General features: G+C 38.8%; 1 protein-coding gene across 1 annotated transcript; it reads left to right on the forward strand.

Annotated features, from left to right (window-relative positions):
* The first annotated feature begins 666 nt into the window (after nt 1-666).
* LOC6582762 (chitin deacetylase 1) lies at nt 667-16220 on the forward strand. Its single transcript, XM_002008417.4, has 4 exons — nt 667-1278; nt 2762-2925; nt 3039-3288; nt 14639-16220. The coding sequence occupies exons 1-4, from the start codon at nt 1224-1226 to the stop codon at nt 15784-15786; spliced, it is 1617 nt and encodes a 538-aa protein (XP_002008453.1). The 5' UTR covers nt 667-1223; the 3' UTR covers nt 15787-16220.
* Nucleotides 16221-17820: the final 1600 nt, after the last annotated feature.

Here is a 17820-nt window from a genome sequence, read left to right on the forward strand (position 1 = left end):
CATAAATTTTTTGTATAAAAATACCAAACATAAATGCAATAAAAATCAACTTTGAATTCAATATAAATAAGTAAGCTGAGTGGCTTGGCGTCTAGAGGCCTCTAGAGCAGAGATAAATTGATTCAAAAACAATTTTCAATAATTATTAAAGAATATATGTATACATATAATTTATTTTGGAATCATTTTAAAAAGCAAATAAATTTAGAAATATTATTATTCTTAAATAATTTAGCACAAAAATTCTAATTTTATTTCATATAGTGGTTCACCTCATTTATAATACGTTTAAATAACCTTTGATCAGCAGCGTGTTCAAACTTCAATAGCTCAATAATAACGGTTAATTATGGCTGTTGTTTATGGACGTATGCATAATGTACGTATACTTATTTTAATGAAGGTACGCCCAGTTTTGAATTTCTGGAATTTGCCAACGAAGCGCTAAAAAAGCTCAAGAATTGAATTTCGTAGCCGCAAGTGGGCAGCCGCAGCAGCAGCAGCGGCAGCGAATACCATCCACACAGTAAAATGCAGTCCACAGCTCGGCGACAACACGCTGCAGCTGTTACTCACCACGGCCAGCGCACGAGCAGCGCGGCAACCAATACCAAGCCACTGCTGCTGCCATTTTGCATATAAAAGAGTGTCGCGTACGTGCCGCACTTCTCTCTTTCTGGGCGACAGTCAAGTCACGAGCGTATTTCGAACGGCACTTGTGCAACCGAGCAACGAAAGTCGTCGAAAAAGCTCATAGCCAGACTCTGTGTACGTGTGTACTCGCGTGCGTGCGTGTGTGTCTCTGTGGAACGTATCGCTGCCCCTGCAGCCAGTTAGCGAGCTGTGTTGAATTAAAAGCTTGCGCACGAACTTTCCAAAACTCACCACGGCGCCAACGGCTACCGATCGACGGCCAGAGAGTTGCCGACATCGCCGCGTGTAATAAAAGAAGCAAATTTGAGTTGGTTTTTGGGCTTTGGCGTTGACTTCGAGAAATTGTGCGCGACAACGTAGCAAACAGTGTAAATGGAGCTTTGATAGCGAACGGAAGGACAAAACTCTGCTGCCGCTGCTCAAAGCCGATCTCGACTCGAGTGTTTTCTCTAACATAACATTGTGTTTGAATAATCAGAAAGAAATATACAAAATAAGCAAATAAAAAGCCAACTGCAAAGTTAAAGAAAAAACTGTGCGCGTGCTATCATCTGTAGAGGGTATACAGAATGGCAAAACTTTTTGTGGTTTTTGCCGTTTTGGCTTTGGCGGCCATTGGCTCAGGTAAGCATTAAGCTAATATTTTCAATTAATCCTAAGCTACTCTTAAGCACATATATTTAAGAAAATAATAATACTTGCTTATAGTGTGGGCTTTATTTTAATTGCACTGTCTGGCAATTTGCATTTGCTCAGCGGAAGTTGTCAATCAATTAAAAAAAAAAAAAATCAAGACCTTCAAAACAAGAAAAAAAAATTATTGAAAGCTGACTTTAGCCTGTTTGTAACCTTGATTATGCAAAAAAGGACGCATAACCAACTGCACAACAACAATCACTTGTTGCACTGGCAAAACAACTTTCATTTCTGTAGGGCTCCTCAGCGGATCCTGAGATTCAACTTGAGTCTACTCAATATGAGCATTTCAGCTTAACCTAAAAATGTTACTTGAAATCGAAATCGAATTCGAATTGAAGTCGAGTCGAGTTGGTCTTTTGACATTTGTGGAATGCATTTGTTGACTCTTGACAGGCCATCGATCAATATGTGTGAATGAAGTACTACATATGTATGTATATGTATGTATTACACTGTTGTGCTGTGTAATTTGCCCTGCGGTGCCATGGCCGAGTCTCGTTTAACCGTTAGCCGTTAACAGTTATGCAAATATGGCAAATTGTTTCTCTTTCACTGTTGCCAACTGTGACTGCAAAATGTCAAAGTTATAGCCAAGCGCAACAAGTATTTCATTATTTTCAGCTCAGTTGTTATTGTGGCTGTTATTTTTGGATTGCGGGTTCTTTTGCATTGGTATTGGTGACATCGTATTTCATAATGGCAAACGTGTTTCTATTTGGCCAACCCCAAGAGGCCCAACCAGCTAGACGACATACCGTTACCCAGTCTGCATCAACATATCTCTATGTCTATATTCATGTCGGTATTCCATTTTGTTTTTGCTTTTCTTGCATTATCTATTTGTATATATATCTATATATATATGTACATACATATAGCAGGAAGTGCCAGCCAAACGTCGCGAAACCAACCCACATTTGCAATACCAAAATCCATGGCAATATCAAACTCTCAAAATTCTTCCGGTTTTGCAATAACACTTACCCAAAGAAAATAGTAAAACTTTTAATTTTTTTTTTTTTTTTTGCTTTGTATAAATTCTTTAATTTTTAAAAATGTATGTAATTATTATTATTATTATTATTTTTTTTTTTAATATTGTTTAATTAACAGTTGCTAATTTGAACTTGATAATTTATATAGAAATCTACTACTAAGACAATATTTTTTATATATTTATATTTCATAAAATTTTGAACAAAAATATTTTTTTTATTATATGAGTGATATATTATAGTTTAGTTTATTTTTTTATTTATGAATTTATTTATTTATTTTTTTTTATTATTATTTTATTTATTTATTTTTATTATTATTCATTTATTTTTTTTTTTTTAAATTAATTATTAAAGCAGTTCATATCTTTCATTAATTTCCCCAATTAACTGTTCTTTTATTCCCTTTGCAGCCAGTGCCCAGGTGCGCGTCAAGCGTCAGTCCTCCACCGAAGAGCCCAAGAAGGAGGAATCCTTTGAGAAGGAGCTGTGCAAGGACAAAGATGCTGGCGAATGGTTTCGCCTGGTAGCTGGCGAGGGCGACAATTGTCGCGATGTCATCCAGTGCACGTCATCGGTAAGCATCACAGCTACTCTGCGGCTCTTCCCCTCCCTCTCTCTTTTTCTCTCTCTTGCAACATCATAAACTAAATTGTATGGCTTTCTCTTGTGCTCCCTTTTGATTTGCAGGGTCTGCAAGCTATTCGCTGCCCCGCTGGTCTGTACTTCGATATTGAGAAGCAGACCTGCGACTGGAAGGAGTCGGTTAAGAACTGCAAGAGCAAGAACAAGGAGCGCCGTGTGAAGCCTCTGCTGCACACAGACGAGCCACTCTGCCAGGACGGCTTCCTGGCCTGCGGCGATGGCAACTGCATTGAGCGTGGTCTGTTCTGCAACGGCGAGAAGGACTGCTCCGATGGTTCCGATGAGAACACTTGCGGTAAGTTTACAAATCTGAAGTTTACTTAAGAGAAGGGCAGTCGATAAGCAGAGATATGACTGCACATATAAAAGATCTTTAGTTCCCTCAGTTGAACAGCTAGAAAAAATGTAATTCATTGCATCATAAATTATAAATAATTCCCTTTTTTTATGCGAATGCCAATGAGAGTGAAAGGTTGTGCAGATATCTGATACTCAAGCTAGAAACCAGTGAAAAAACAACAACAACAACAACTCTTGTACAACTCTTGAGTTTATAAATGCTAAGTGTTTCCAATGAGGCCGGTGGCGCATGCAGATTGACTGCTGCATGATTCAGCAAGAGTCGAGCAATGAGCTTACCTAGGATTGGCCACAATCCGATATTACCCCATCATTAGAAATAGAAAAAAAAAAAAGAAACAACATTTCTAGTGGCTTACATTTGTGTGCCGCGTCAATTTCTTTGAGCTGTGCGCTGGCTTTAAGCCTGCCCCAGTCAGACGGAGTCGCACCTTAAAACCGGTCGACGGCATTTAACATTACTTTTTTGGAGTTTGCTCGGTCTTTGGAACAGCTCTCAAAGTCTTTGAATATAAAGAAAAACAACAACAACGGCTATGCAGCACACAAGTGTCTGACAGGTGAGGGATGGGGGCCGGCGGCCGCCTACGTGCTATGCAGGTGTTGCAGCAAGCTTAGACCGGTTTCGTAAGGCCCTTCAGAGCCCATAGAAATCTGCTGGATTTGTGTACGACTCTTCTCCTATACATATATTTATATATATGTAAGTTAACACAATCGACCAGCAAAACATAAATGTTCAGATTGATCACGCGCCGTCAGCATGAATGTAGCCGTTCCCAGCGGATATTGCACAACAGCAGCAGTGGCTCCAACGCGCAACAATGTTGTTGCCCGAAGTAATGCGATGCCTCGCGTAAATATGCAATGTCAGCATAATCAGGGTTTAGGGCTAGCTTTGGATATAAGAATTTATGTCACTGTACTTTAGTTGATTTTTGATAATAAAGAACGTCGGTCGTCGCCACGGGATTATTGAAGTCTACTCATTTTGTGCAACACCGCACACTAACATCTAACAACTACAGCAAAAAAGCTTAATTGGCGCCCAACCGAAACGAACCCAAAAAAAAAAAAAAAAAAAAAAAACGAAATTAAAACTTCGATTAAAACAAGCATTCAGTGAGATAAATACCCCACAAGTGCAAAAAAAAAACAGCAAGACAACTAAAACGCATAACCAAAACGAAAAAAGAAAAAAAGAAAGCAGCATTAGACGAAGCAGTACGCAGCGAAGACACCCACCACGAAGCGGCTCATCAGCGAAGAAACACACAACATACAGTCTACTAACATAATATAAGAACATGTGAGTAGAGTGTTCATTGCAAAAAAGAAATTAAGGAGTAAAAACAAATAAAAATACAATTTCAACCTTTAAATATTAATTATTAATAACAAAAAAACGCAGCACGCAAAATTCCCTGTCTTTACTTGCCCTATGAGTGATAGTGAAATACAAGATTTAATAACAAATTTTCGAAAAATTTACAACACAGAAAATTTAAAAATGGCTTTGAATTCAGATCAATTAAAAGCTATAGTAGAAGGCGCAGTCGCAAGCGCTTTAGCTGCTCAAAAAGATAGCTTTGATAGAAAATTAAACGAAATTGAACAACGTATAAATTCAGTACAGGTTAGCGCACCCGAGGTAGAAACTTTCAAGGAGGCAGAAATCAAAATAGGTGTTATTTGCAACGAAACCCTTGACATCATGAAGTCCCTCCCGGACTTTGAAGGAAAAAGCGAAACTTATGTATCTTGGAGAAAGGCTGCGCATATCGCATACAAGGTATATGAGAAATACGATGGTAGCTCAAAGCATTATCAAGCTTTGGGAATATTAAGAAACAAAATTAAGAACGCTGCTGATATGGTACTCTCTTCTTTCGACACTCCTCTAAATTTTAAGGCCATTATAAATCGGTTAGATTTCACGTACTCCGACAAACGACCGATATACTTAATTGAACAGGAGATGTCAACACTCCGCCAAGGAAATTTGACACTACTGCAGTACTACGACGAGGTAGAAAAGAAACTGACTTTACTTATAAATAAGACAATCATGACCTACGACACCACCGTTGCCTCTTCGCTAAATGAGAAATATAGAGCAGACGCCCTGCGAGTATTCATCTCAGGAACCAGGAAGGCCTTAAGTGATGTCCTATTCTCAGCTAGACCAATTGATCTTCCCTCTGCATTGGCATTGGCTCAAGAAGTTGAGTCAAATCATGAACGTTATATGTTCGCCACAAATTTCGCCCGCAGTATAGAAGAAAAAGCGCAGAAGATCGAACAAAGACAGCAAGTCAGAGACAAGACTCTAGCTCAAGACCCAAAACACAACCAACCAGGAAAAAGCCCACACTACAAAAGACCAGAATTCTCACCACGACAAGAACAGGTAGAACCAATGGACGTTGACTCATCTTCTCGCTTCAGACAGGCTACGCAACACCAACAAAACGCGACCTTCTCGAAACAGACTCAGTGGCCAAATCAACAACGACGCACTCAATACGAAAACTACAATAACCAGGGACAGGCAAACAAACGACCAAACAGCGGTAGCGCACGGTTCCACAGGACCGAAACAGCAAAGAGTTAACCACCTAGGAACAGAAGATACAGAATACGAGCAGGACAATAGCGAATACCAAGCGATCGCAGAAACCGAGACAGAAGACGTTGACAATGAATTGGACGAATACGACCAGGTCAATTTTTTAGGAATAAATCCCTGCTCCCGTTCATAGAGAGAACGATAGCAGGGAAAACCATAAAGTTGCTAATAGATACCGGAGCCTCAAAGAATTACGTGAGACCATTAAAAGAACTAAAAATATTACGCCGGTAGAAAAACCCTTTCGATTAAAATCAATCCATGGCCACAACGTAGTTGACAAGAAATGCATAATGCACCTTTTTAATACCAAGACAACATTTTTCTTATTACCAAACCTCACGACATTCGATGGTATAATCGGACTTGACCTACTAAACCAAACCAACGTTTTATTAGACTTCAAAAATAAGAAACTAACAACAAACTATGGTTCTGAGACCATTAACTTTCTAAAATGCCCAGCCGTAAATTTCACAAGTGTCAAAGAAATAGAAGCCCCTCAGGCTATAACAACGGAATTTCAAACAATGCTCAAAGCCCGAGCAGGAGTATTTGCGGAACCAAATGAAGCGCTTCCGTATAATACAAATGTCATTGCAACTATTAGAACAGAGGACGAGAATCCCATTTATTCAAAATTATATCCATACCCAATGGGCGTATCAGAATTCGTAAACACAGAAACTCAAGATCTGTTAGAAAACGGTATAATACGTCCGTCCCAGTCACCATACAATAACCCCGTGTGGGTTGTAGATAAAAAAGGTACCGACGAGCAGGGAAGAAAAAAGAAACGTTTAGTTATAGACTTCAGAAAACTAAACAAAAAGACAATAGATGACAAATACCCCATTCCCAATATAGCCTCCATTTTATCCAACTTAGGCACAGCAAAGTACTTTACAACACTAGATTTAAAATCCGGATTCCACCAGATTTTACTTGCCGAAAAAGATAGAGAAAAAACAGCCTTTTCTGTAGGAAGCGGAAAGTATGAGTTCTGCAGGCTCCCTTTTGGCTTGAAAAATGCACCTAGTATTTTTCAGAGAGCCATTGACGATGTGCTCAGAGAGCAAATTGGAAAATCTTGTTATGTTTACGTAGACGACGTAATCATTTTTTCTGAAAATATGGAAAGCCATGTCAAGCATATCGCCTGGGTCCTAGATAAACTATACGAGGCCAACATGAGAGTTTCACCAGAAAAGTCGCACTTTTTCAAAGAAAGTGTAGAATACCTAGGTTTCGTAGTCTCAAGTAATGGTATAAAGACATGTCCAAGTAAAGTTGAAGCGATTCGTAACTATGAAGTACCAACAACTTTGTTTAACGTCAGATCATTCCTTGGGTTGGCAAGCTACTATAGGTGTTTCATCAAGGACTTCGCGTCTATAGCAAAACCTATAAGCGACATCTTAAAAGGCCAAAATGGCAAAGTGAGCGCCGGACAATCCAAAAAAATTCCAGTAAAATTTGACGAGAGTCAACATGCGGCATTCGAGAAGCTAAAAGAGGTTCTTGCATCCGAAAATGTAATGTTGCTCTACCCTGACTACAAGAAGCCGTTTGATTTAACAACGGACGCTTCATCCTCTGGTCTTGGGGCAGTTCTGTCACAAGGTGGAAAACCAATCACCATGATATCAAGAACATTAAAGGATAGAGAGCTTATCTTTGCAACAAATGAGAGGGAACTACTTGCAATAGTTTGGGCTTTAAAAAACCTCCGAAATTATCTATATGGGGTAAAAAATTTAAATATCTTTACGGACCATCAGCCTCTGACGTTTGCAGTATCCGACCGAAACCCGAACGCAAAAATCAGGCGTTGGAAAGCTTTTATAGATGAATATAACGCAAACATCTATTACAAGCCAGGGAAGGAGAACTACGTTGCGGACGCACTGTCACGGCATAATATTCATGCCCTAGAGGACGATGTACAGTCAGACAGAGCCACAATTCACAGCGAAATATCGCTCACATACACCATAGACACAACAGACAAACCAATCAACTGTTTCCAAAACCAAATTATAATAGAAGAAAATAATATAGCCTCTGATCGTACAGTTATCCTATTTGGTAAGAAAATCCGACATACAATTCATTTCTCAAACAGAGACTCGTTAATCAAAAGAGTTTGCGATGTAGTCAAAAAAGATGTCGTAAATGCAATCCATTGCGAGTTACCAATATTAGCATTCATACAACATAAACTAATAGAAACTTTTCCAACAACAACATTTCGATATACAAAGTACATAGTAAATGACATTTTTGATAAAAACGAACAGAAAGAGATAATTGCAACAGAACACAATCGGGCTCACAGAGCAGCCCAAGAAAATGTGAAGCAGATTTTACAAGACTATTTTTTTCCGAAAATGACAAAATTAACGAACGAAGTTGTTTCAAATTGTAAAATTTGTAAAACAGCTAAGTACAATCGTCACCCACAAAAACAAATACTTGGAGAAACACCCATACCTTCCTATGTGGGCGAAATACTACACATAGACATATACTCAACCAATAAAAAATACTTCCTTACGTGCATAGATAAATTTTCAAAATTTGCAATTGTTCAACCCATCGCTTCAAGGACAATAATTGACATACAATCAGCAATTTTACAACTTGTAAATTTTTACCGGCATACCAAGACGATCTATTGCGATAACGAGCCCTCCATAAAGTCCGAAACAATAAAATCTCTGCTAAACAATCAATATAACATTCAAATCGTAAATGCCCCACCACTCCATAGTACATCAAACGGACAAGTCGAGAGATTCCATAGCACCCTCGGTGACATTGCAAGATGCCTAACAGCTCAAAGGAAAATTACTGACACTGTTGAAACGATACTTCAAGCAACTATCGAATATAACAATACAATTCACTCAGTAACGGACAAACGACCAATCGATATAATCCACTCATCCTCCCCAGAACTCGAAATAGAGATAGGAAATAAAATTCAAAAGGCACAACAACTCCTAACAAATAGAGTAAACGAAACAAGACACAATAGACAATTCCAAATAGGCGACACAGTTTTGGAAAAAACAAACAGACGCTTAGGGAACAAACTGACACCACTATACAACGAAGGCAAAATTGACGCAGACTTGGGGACAACAGTCTTAATAAAAGGGAGGGTGGTCCACAAGGACAATCTAAGATAGGCAAAACATTAAATTCCCTTTTTTATCTTTTTAGGATTTGGACTATACTTCTTTTTGCTACAACGATAACAGCGAAATTGACTGACTATACTAACATGGACTACATACCGATCTTGGACGGATACGTAACCATTTGGACGGATTTCCAATACTTGAAGCACTCAACCAACCTTACCCTATACTCAGAAATAGTAAAAAATACGAAAGAATTAGCAAACCATTTCCCCCGATCACATATGAGAATGTTATTAGACGCAGACATACAACATATAGAAACATTAATAGCTACAGTAAATGTCCACCATAGACATGCTAGGAGTATCAATATGCTAGGCACCGTTCTAAAGGTCGTAGCTGGCACGCCAGACCATGATGATTTCGAGAAACTAAAATTTACACAGAATGAACTTGTAGAGTCAGAAAATAGGCAGATAACCATAAACACAAAAATGCAGGAACAAATTAATAAGCTAACTGACACCGTAAACCTCCTAGTAAAAAACACAAAAGTAAAACAAGTAGACACAGAGCATTTATATGAAACGCTGCTAACAAGAAATAGAATAATTATCTCAGAGTTAAAAACCTTAATACTATCAGTAACACTTGCAAAGGTTGGAATTGTAAACCCCTCCATTTTGGATTCCACTGATTTAAAAAACATTGTTAATGAACACTCTATAAATATCACTATTACTGACTTAATGGAAGTATCTCAAATTAAAGTTTTGTTAAGCGAAAATTTTCTACATTTCATTATAAGATATCCTAAGCCTAGCATAGTATGTAAAAAATTAACCGTATACCCTGTCCAACACAACGGCATCATAATAAATTTCGCCGAAGACTACAATTTAGCTGACTGTGGAAATCATGTAATATCAATAGGAAATTGTAGTACAGCCCTCACAATAACGTTCTGCAAGAAGTCACCCTACACAACATGCGCTCAACAGCTACACTCAGGTGACACCGCACATTGTTCAACTCGGCCCAGCCACCTCGAACCTCTAACCATAGTCGACGATGGAGTAATCATCATCAACGACGGAGCAGCTACAGTCAACGAGCAGATGGTAAAAGGGACGTTCCTCCTTACCTTTGACGACAAGATAAAGGTAAACAACACCGTATATCAAAACCAAAAAAACTACGTGAGGAAATCCCCGGGACCAGCGGTATCTGCGCTCTTAAATATAACAGACCACCAAGAGATACCAAGCCTGCCATACCTGCAGAAGATAAGCATAAAAAATCTGCGGGATATTGCTCAACTAGAGGAAGGGCTAGTAAGAAGGCCAATAGTATCTGGGCTAACCGTGGCCATCCTTTTACTCTCCTGCTACGCTTCGATGAAACTCTATCAAAGACATCAGAGGAACAAACGTCAACGTGATCTTCAAACATTAATTAACAGTTTCAAGAAAGCCGAGGACGTCATTCATCTAAGTGGGGGAGGAGTTAACACAATCGACCAGCAAAACATAAATGTTCAGATTGATCACGCGCCGTCAGCATGAATGTAGCCGTTCCCAGCGGATATTGCACAACAGCAGCAGTGGCTCCAACGCGCAACAATGTTGTTGCCCGAAGTAATGCGATGCCTCGCGTAAATATGCAATGTCAGCATAATCAGGGTTTAGGGCTAGCTTTGGATATAAGAATTTATGTCACTGTACTTTAGTTGATTTTTGATAATAAAGAACGTCGGTCGTCGCCACGGGATTATTGAAGTCTACTCATTTTGTGCAACACCGCACACTAACATCTAACAACTACAGCAAAAAAGCTTAATTTGTATATGTGTATAATTATTTAATTTGGGTGGAAATGTCAAGTGTGAAATGGTAGACGAAAATGCCAAAAGAAGCGCACCTCGAGCTGAGTTACTCTCGTTGGGTTGGGCCATCGCAATTTGCATCATTCGTTTAGATACACTCAATAAATAATAATAAATAATAATCCATACGTATACGCCTGTTGGAGTCAACTGTTGTGCCATGCCCAAGTCACACAGATCTCGCATGCAACATCTAAATGTTAAATAAATCAATAATTAATTTTAACCTTGGACTTAAAAGAAATAAAACCAAAGCAAAGCGTTCGCTCCCCCCGCTCTCTGAGCTGTTGGCATGGGCGTGCGAGGGGTGAGGAGTGCAGCTACCGAACGGCGTTTCGCAGCCCGTTCGATTCATGTGTAAATTAGCCTTACATAATCAGCTTAAAACGCTGTATTTTTAGCAATTGCAAAAAGCCGACTAACCAAAGAAAAAAAAAAAACAACATATATATAAAATAAATAATAGCAACAAAAGAGCTAGCAAACTTGTTATTTATTTATTATTTGTTGTTGATTTTTTTTTTTTTTTTTTTAATGGCAGCCAGCGTAAAAACCGCAACTAATTTGAAATAACAACAATGTTTGCGTCTTTCTTTTGTGGCTTTTGGCTTCACTTTTTTCACAGTATTTTGCTTTGATTTTATTTTCATTTCGCATTGGCTGGCTTTACATTAATAATTTGCAAAACACGCCGCGAGCATTTCTCAAGAGGCGCATATAAATGCGCATTAATGAGCAAATCAAATGCCAAACAATAGTCGAGAAATAAATGGCCATTGCCAGTTCTAAGGCCTCCTACTCCAACTCCGCCCTCAGCCATAGATCCGCAGAGTGTATATCATAGCTCATAGCTCATAGATCATAGATCGTTGATCGTTGATCGTTGATCGTGTCTTGGCTAATGCGATTCAGCCGCTGCTGGCTCTGGCTGTGGCAACATTTCAAATGCTCAGCGAGGCAGCAAGCTGTAAACAATTGTATTTAAAATTGAATAATGCACGTTGAAGGCAATAAGGAAGCCACACTTGGAGCCACACTATGAGCCACACACAGTATTAGCCAACTTAAATGGCAGCCATCTCAGCTGGGCTGCAATTTAAAAGCCACAAATCATTAATGTGCAGCAAAGCGTCGAAGCGCAGGTAATTAGGTGTATAAAGTGACGATTGTTACGCTTAGATAGAGAGCTGGAAAACAAAAAACCATTGAGGAGCGCTTAAAAAAGTAGATTCATTTGATTTATGATTCAATGCAAATTAAGAGATCCAAAATAGTTGAATATATATATATATTAATTACATATCAATATGAATACATAATATATTGTTTTTGATGAATTTAGGGAGATCAAGCATAGTTTATAGTATTATGAAGTATTTATTTATATTTACCTAGTTCTCTAGATTTCTATATAAGGTAGAACTGAGAAAATGTATATTCATATTTTCTTGTAAAATCTTCATATTTTCTTTAAAAGATAACTGAAAAATGTTCAAAAATTCCTTGAAATATTTAAAACACAACATTCCTTTACTACGATTTTATTTTAAAATCAAATATATATATATATATATATTTATTTATATTTTAATACAATTTAATTGTTAATGCATAAATTTTCAATTTTGTTGTCCTTCGCCCAGCTAAACCCCATGAATTCATTTCACAATAAAACACAATTTTAATATGCAATTAATGGCATATAATAAGTCCGCTGCGTTTCACGCTTATGCAAGCCAAGTGACGCACAATTTTCCATAGAATCCTTCAGAGTTATTATATTCGCTCTTACATCGCTATCGATTTCATAACTGAGCGCACTGCACAGAGATCCGTGATGGCTCACTTGTAATTCCATATGGCACTTTGGCTGAATTATCACGTAATCGCTCTGCAGCTACGAACATCCTCTTCAAGCTGAATAACATGAAAGCAACAAGAAGTAAGACAATCAATAAGCCAGCTCGCATTTAGCTCACAGTTGGCCAAAAACAAAGTGGATACACAAATAGCTGGGCAATGCGAGAGGCGGACAAAGAAATGGCATGCAGACTGAAAGACAAACCCTAAAGTCGTTTAAATGCCAGGGAATATTCAGAGGCTGGGGCTGAGCTGCACAACCGGTTCGATGCTCGATGACATAACACTTGGCTATAACGACAGATTATTGGCAACAAGAAATGCCAACAGCTGGCATGCCAAGTGAAAGAAGGAGATATAGAGAGAAACAGAGAGAGAGAGAGAGAAAGAGAGAGAGAGAGAGAATGAGGTGGAGAGAGACGGCTAGAGTTTGAGTGACAGACAAAGTGATAAAAGGTCAAGCGGAGACAAAAGCCGGGTGCGACCTACTTGCAACAACGGACTCAAAAAAAAAAAAAAAAAAACAGAGAGTGAAAGAGAAAAAATACGTAAAACTAAAAGTGAAAAACAGAAGAGAGCAGCGAAAAAAAAAACAAGTGTTTTATTTTTCTTTTATTATTATTTGATTTGCTTGGCCTTTGCGTGCCTCGCTGGCATTTCACTTTGGCAAGTGCCAAAGCAGCCAAAGCTACAACAACAAACAAATTACGTTAAACAGTTTCATTTATTGCAAACTTTCGCAGCTGATTTATGATGATGAGCTACTGCTGCAAGCTCAATGCTTGCTCCAATGCTCTCTGAGCCATGCTCCGTGCAAGTGCAAGGCTTACAAATGACGTTGGCAACACACACACACACACATACACATATCATTTGCATATGACCGCTAATGAATGGCAAACACGTGGGCGTGTACTGAGGCTGACCGACAGCCAAAGATAGCCACGCACAGCGGCCCTCTGCCCCGGCCCAGGTGAACGTTGACTGCATGCCAAAGCAGCTATCAAGTCGCGCTCTTCGCCTGATTGACGAAGACACGGCTCAAAAAGTAGATTCCAAAAAAAAATGTGAAAAAAAAAACAAATTAAATAACTTGTATACATATAGGAGATACTGAAATTGTGCAGACATTTTCCATTCACTTTGCGTTTTGGCGACGGCGGTTTTTCCGACGCCCGGCTGATTTGTGATTGGTTTTCCAGCGCCCGATGCAGTTCATTGAACTGCCTGCCCGCCCATGTACAGTTAGCTAATTGTTTGAAATCATTTTCCATAAAGTTGATTGAACTTTATTGTAACGCCCCGCACAGAATACAAATGATTGCCCAACAATATACAAAGGTGGGCGTTGATTGTGTCTTGCTCAAGTATCAGGTGTAATATTCAATGCACAATAAAGTCTAGAAGGCTCGTAACATTCTAGACTAAAAACTGTGGCTTAACAGAGAACTGTTTGTTACACATACATTTTAATAGTTTATGTTAAGCTGCATTAGAATTCAAGGCTTCAAGCTTAGCTTAACAGTGAACTGTTATTAGTTTTGTCACTTAGCATTAGCAGATTCAAGCTGTCTGTAACTTAACAGTCAGCGGATATTAGTTTTAATTATTTGTTAGCTAGCTGAGCTGAACAGTTTTCATTAACAGATTTATGTTAATATTTTCAAATGTGCAGTCTTCATGCACTCGATTTTCTCATTATTGTAAATGTTTAAATTTATTCTAATATTTGCTTTTTTCTTTTGATTCGTTTCATTTACAGACATTGATAACGATCCCAATCGCGCACCACCTTGTGATCCCGCTGTTTGCGTGCTGCCCGATTGCTTCTGCTCAGAGGATGGCACCTCGATTCCCGGCGATTTGCCCGCCAAGGATGTGCCCATGATGATCACGATCACGTTCGACGATGCCATCAACAACAACAACATCGAGCTGTACAAGGAGATTTTCAAGGGCCGCAAGAATCCCAATGGCTGCGACATCAAGGCCACCTACTTCGTCTCCCACAAGTATACCAACTACTCGGCTGTGCAGGAGACTTCGCGTAAGGGTCATGAAATCGCCGTGCACTCGATCACCCACAATGACGAGGAGCGCTTCTGGTCGAATGCCACCGTCGATGACTGGGCCAAGGAAATGGCCGGCATGAGAATCATCATTGAGAAATATGCCAATATTACGGACAATTCGGTTGTGGGTGTGCGTGCTCCCTATCTGCGCGTGGGCGGCAACAATCAGTTCACCATGATGGAGGAGCAGGCCTTCCTGTACGATTCGACCATCACGGCGCCCCTTTCGAATCCCCCACTATGGCCCTACACCATGTACTTCCGTATGCCCCATCGTTGCCACGGCAACCTGCAGAGCTGCCCCACCAGATCCCATGCAGTGTGGGAGATGGTCATGAATGAACTCGATCGTCGTGAGGATCCGGCCAATGATGAATACCTGCCTGGCTGCGCAATGGTCGACTCCTGCTCGAACATTCTGACCGGTGATCAGTTCTACAATTTCCTGAATCACAACTTCGATCGCCATTACGATCAGAATCGTGCTCCACTTGGCCTGTATTTCCATGCTGCCTGGCTGAAGAACAATCCCGAGTTCCTCGATGCTTTCCTCTACTGGATCGACGAGATCTTGGCCAATCACAATGATGTCTACTTTGTGACCATGACGCAGGTGATACAGTGGATGCAAAATCCACGCACCGTCAGCGAGGTCAAGAACTTCGAGCCCTGGAGGGAGAAGTGCGTGGTCGATGGCAAGCCCGCCTGCTGGGTGCCAAATTCCTGCAAGCTCTCCTCCAAGGAAGTTCCCGGGGAGACTATAAATCTGCAGACCTGTGTCCGCTGCCCCAACAACTACCCATGGCTCAACGATCCCACCGGCGATGGTTTCTTCTAAGTCAGAGAGAGAGAGAGGGAGAAAGCGAGAGAGAGAGGGAGAGAGAGCGAGAGCGCGTGAGTGAGAGAGCGAAAGAGTTAGTGCGTTAGCATCCAAGCAGCCCCAATCCAAATTCCTACAGTCACCTAAACAACTCGACTTTGATTATTTCAATATACTCAAGACTTTTTTATATATTGTACATTTTATTTTGACTGTGCCGCGTTTTCTCAAAACGCTACAAAAACGCGCACGGCAAAGTCTGCTGTGTTACGTTATTAAAAGAAAAAGAAATACTAAAACAACAACAACAAACAAAAAAGAACAACAAAAATTGATGAAAAAAAAATGAAGACAACACAACAAATAAGCGAAACTTGTGTTTTTTATATATACTCATTTCTGTAGTTTTACGTTAATTTGTATGTGTATATTTAAAAAACAAAAAAATTACCTAATAAAAATTAAAGTAAAACAAAATAAAAAATAAAAAAAAAACAAAAAAAAAAAAATTAAATAAAAATTTAAAAACGAAACAAATGAAAAGTGTATTTCATCATTTTGATTATTGTGATGCTAATCTTGGCTAGGCAGCAGCCATAAAAATGCTATTATAATGCACGAGATGAGTTTGGCAAGAGTCTCTTCTACCTGGTAACAGACGGCTCTATGGCTATATCTGCATATGGCCAACAAACAGCCCAATTTGTGTACGCTACCCACTGACTTACTAACCAGTTTCTCGTATTATCCCAACAACAACAACAGCAACAGCAGCAACAAAATTTGAATAACAAAACGCGTTTCTGATTTCGGTTTTCAGTTTCGATTTCAGTTTCATATGTAAATTTGACTTCTTTTTCAATTTTTAGGTGTTTGATTAGTATATTTCGAGTGTTTCCTAGACTGGTTTGGAACGAACCGGTCTAGAATTAGGCATACTTAGCATATGGTATATATTTATATGCATAATATGAATATTAAGTTTAAGCTTATTAAAGATACTCTGCTTATTTCATATTAATTTATCTCTCTTTGAATGCCGGCTAGTTTTTTTTTTTTTTTTTTTTGGCAACAGGTTCTTAATTCATATAGGGAATCTGGCGACAGGCCCCGCTGGCACTTTGCGCAATCATAACAAATCACAGAGTCGATAATTAATTTCAAGCATTGCGAATTTCGACTCTTGTCATGGAAATACCAAAGTTATATGCGTGTTCGCACAAATTTATGTGGCTTACAAATGTTGCTGAATTGACTTTATGCGGTTATTCATATATGTATGTATACATATAATAATATTTATATATAAATATATATGTCTGCGATTGCTGATGCATGTTTAAGTTTTATCACCAGCCAAGGTGAGCCGCTTGCACTAATCGAAAAGACAACTCTAAAGATGAGCAATTTTTTGACACAGCAATAAAATATATATTGACTATAAAATGTGAATTAAATATCTAGATTTAGCTAATACCGGTCTTCAGTTGAATTATGGCATCATAGTTGCTATTACTATGCGCTATGATAATCCTTAGATATTCCATCAACGTTTTGTCAGTGAAAACACGTTCCCTCAGCCAACATACATGTATGTACATATGTATGTATGCATGTGTGTGTGTTTGGTTGCAAACTTTTACTCTTGTTTAAGGTGAACTAGTTGTAAAGTGGACGATTTGCATAAATCTGGCATGAAAAGCGAGCGCACAGTGGGCCCAAATCAAAGATTTTTGTTCGACAAGCAGTAGCAGGAATTTAATTGAACTGGAATGCCAAGAATAAATTATAATAAATTAAGTAAAATAATATAATAAATATTCAAAATCCCAAATCCATAGTTAATCAAGCGCACAGTGGGCAAAGGTGCAAGATTTTGGCTTGATATGTGGCAGAAATAGTTTTAACTGAAATATTCAATGATTATTTCCAAATGTTGGATTTTTGTCCGATTCAACTGAAATGCTGAGCGATAATTTTAAATTATTAAATTAAATTAAATTAAATTAAATTAAATTATTTATGGGTTCAAATGAAGGCATATTGAATTGC

This window comes from Drosophila mojavensis, unplaced genomic scaffold (assembly GCF_018153725.1).
Source record: "Drosophila mojavensis isolate 15081-1352.22 unplaced genomic scaffold, ASM1815372v1 contig_74, whole genome shotgun sequence".
Lineage (NCBI taxonomy): Eukaryota > Metazoa > Arthropoda > Insecta > Diptera > Drosophilidae > Drosophila > Drosophila mojavensis.

What these genes read in the sequence shown, in the direction of transcription:
- LOC6582762 (XM_002008417.4), top strand. Translation starts at nt 1,224, where the DNA reads ATGGCAAAACTTTTTGTGGTTTTTGCCGTTTTGGCTTTGGCGGCCATT. An exon ending in TTTGGCGGCCATTGGCTCAG is followed by an intron (nt 1,279 to 2,761) that starts GTAAGCATTAAG and finishes TTCCCTTTGCAG; the next exon opens with CCAGTGCCCAGGTGCGCGTC. An exon ending in TCATCCAGTGCACGTCATCG is followed by an intron (nt 2,926 to 3,038) that starts GTAAGCATCACA and finishes TTTGATTTGCAG; the next exon opens with GGTCTGCAAGCTATTCGCTG.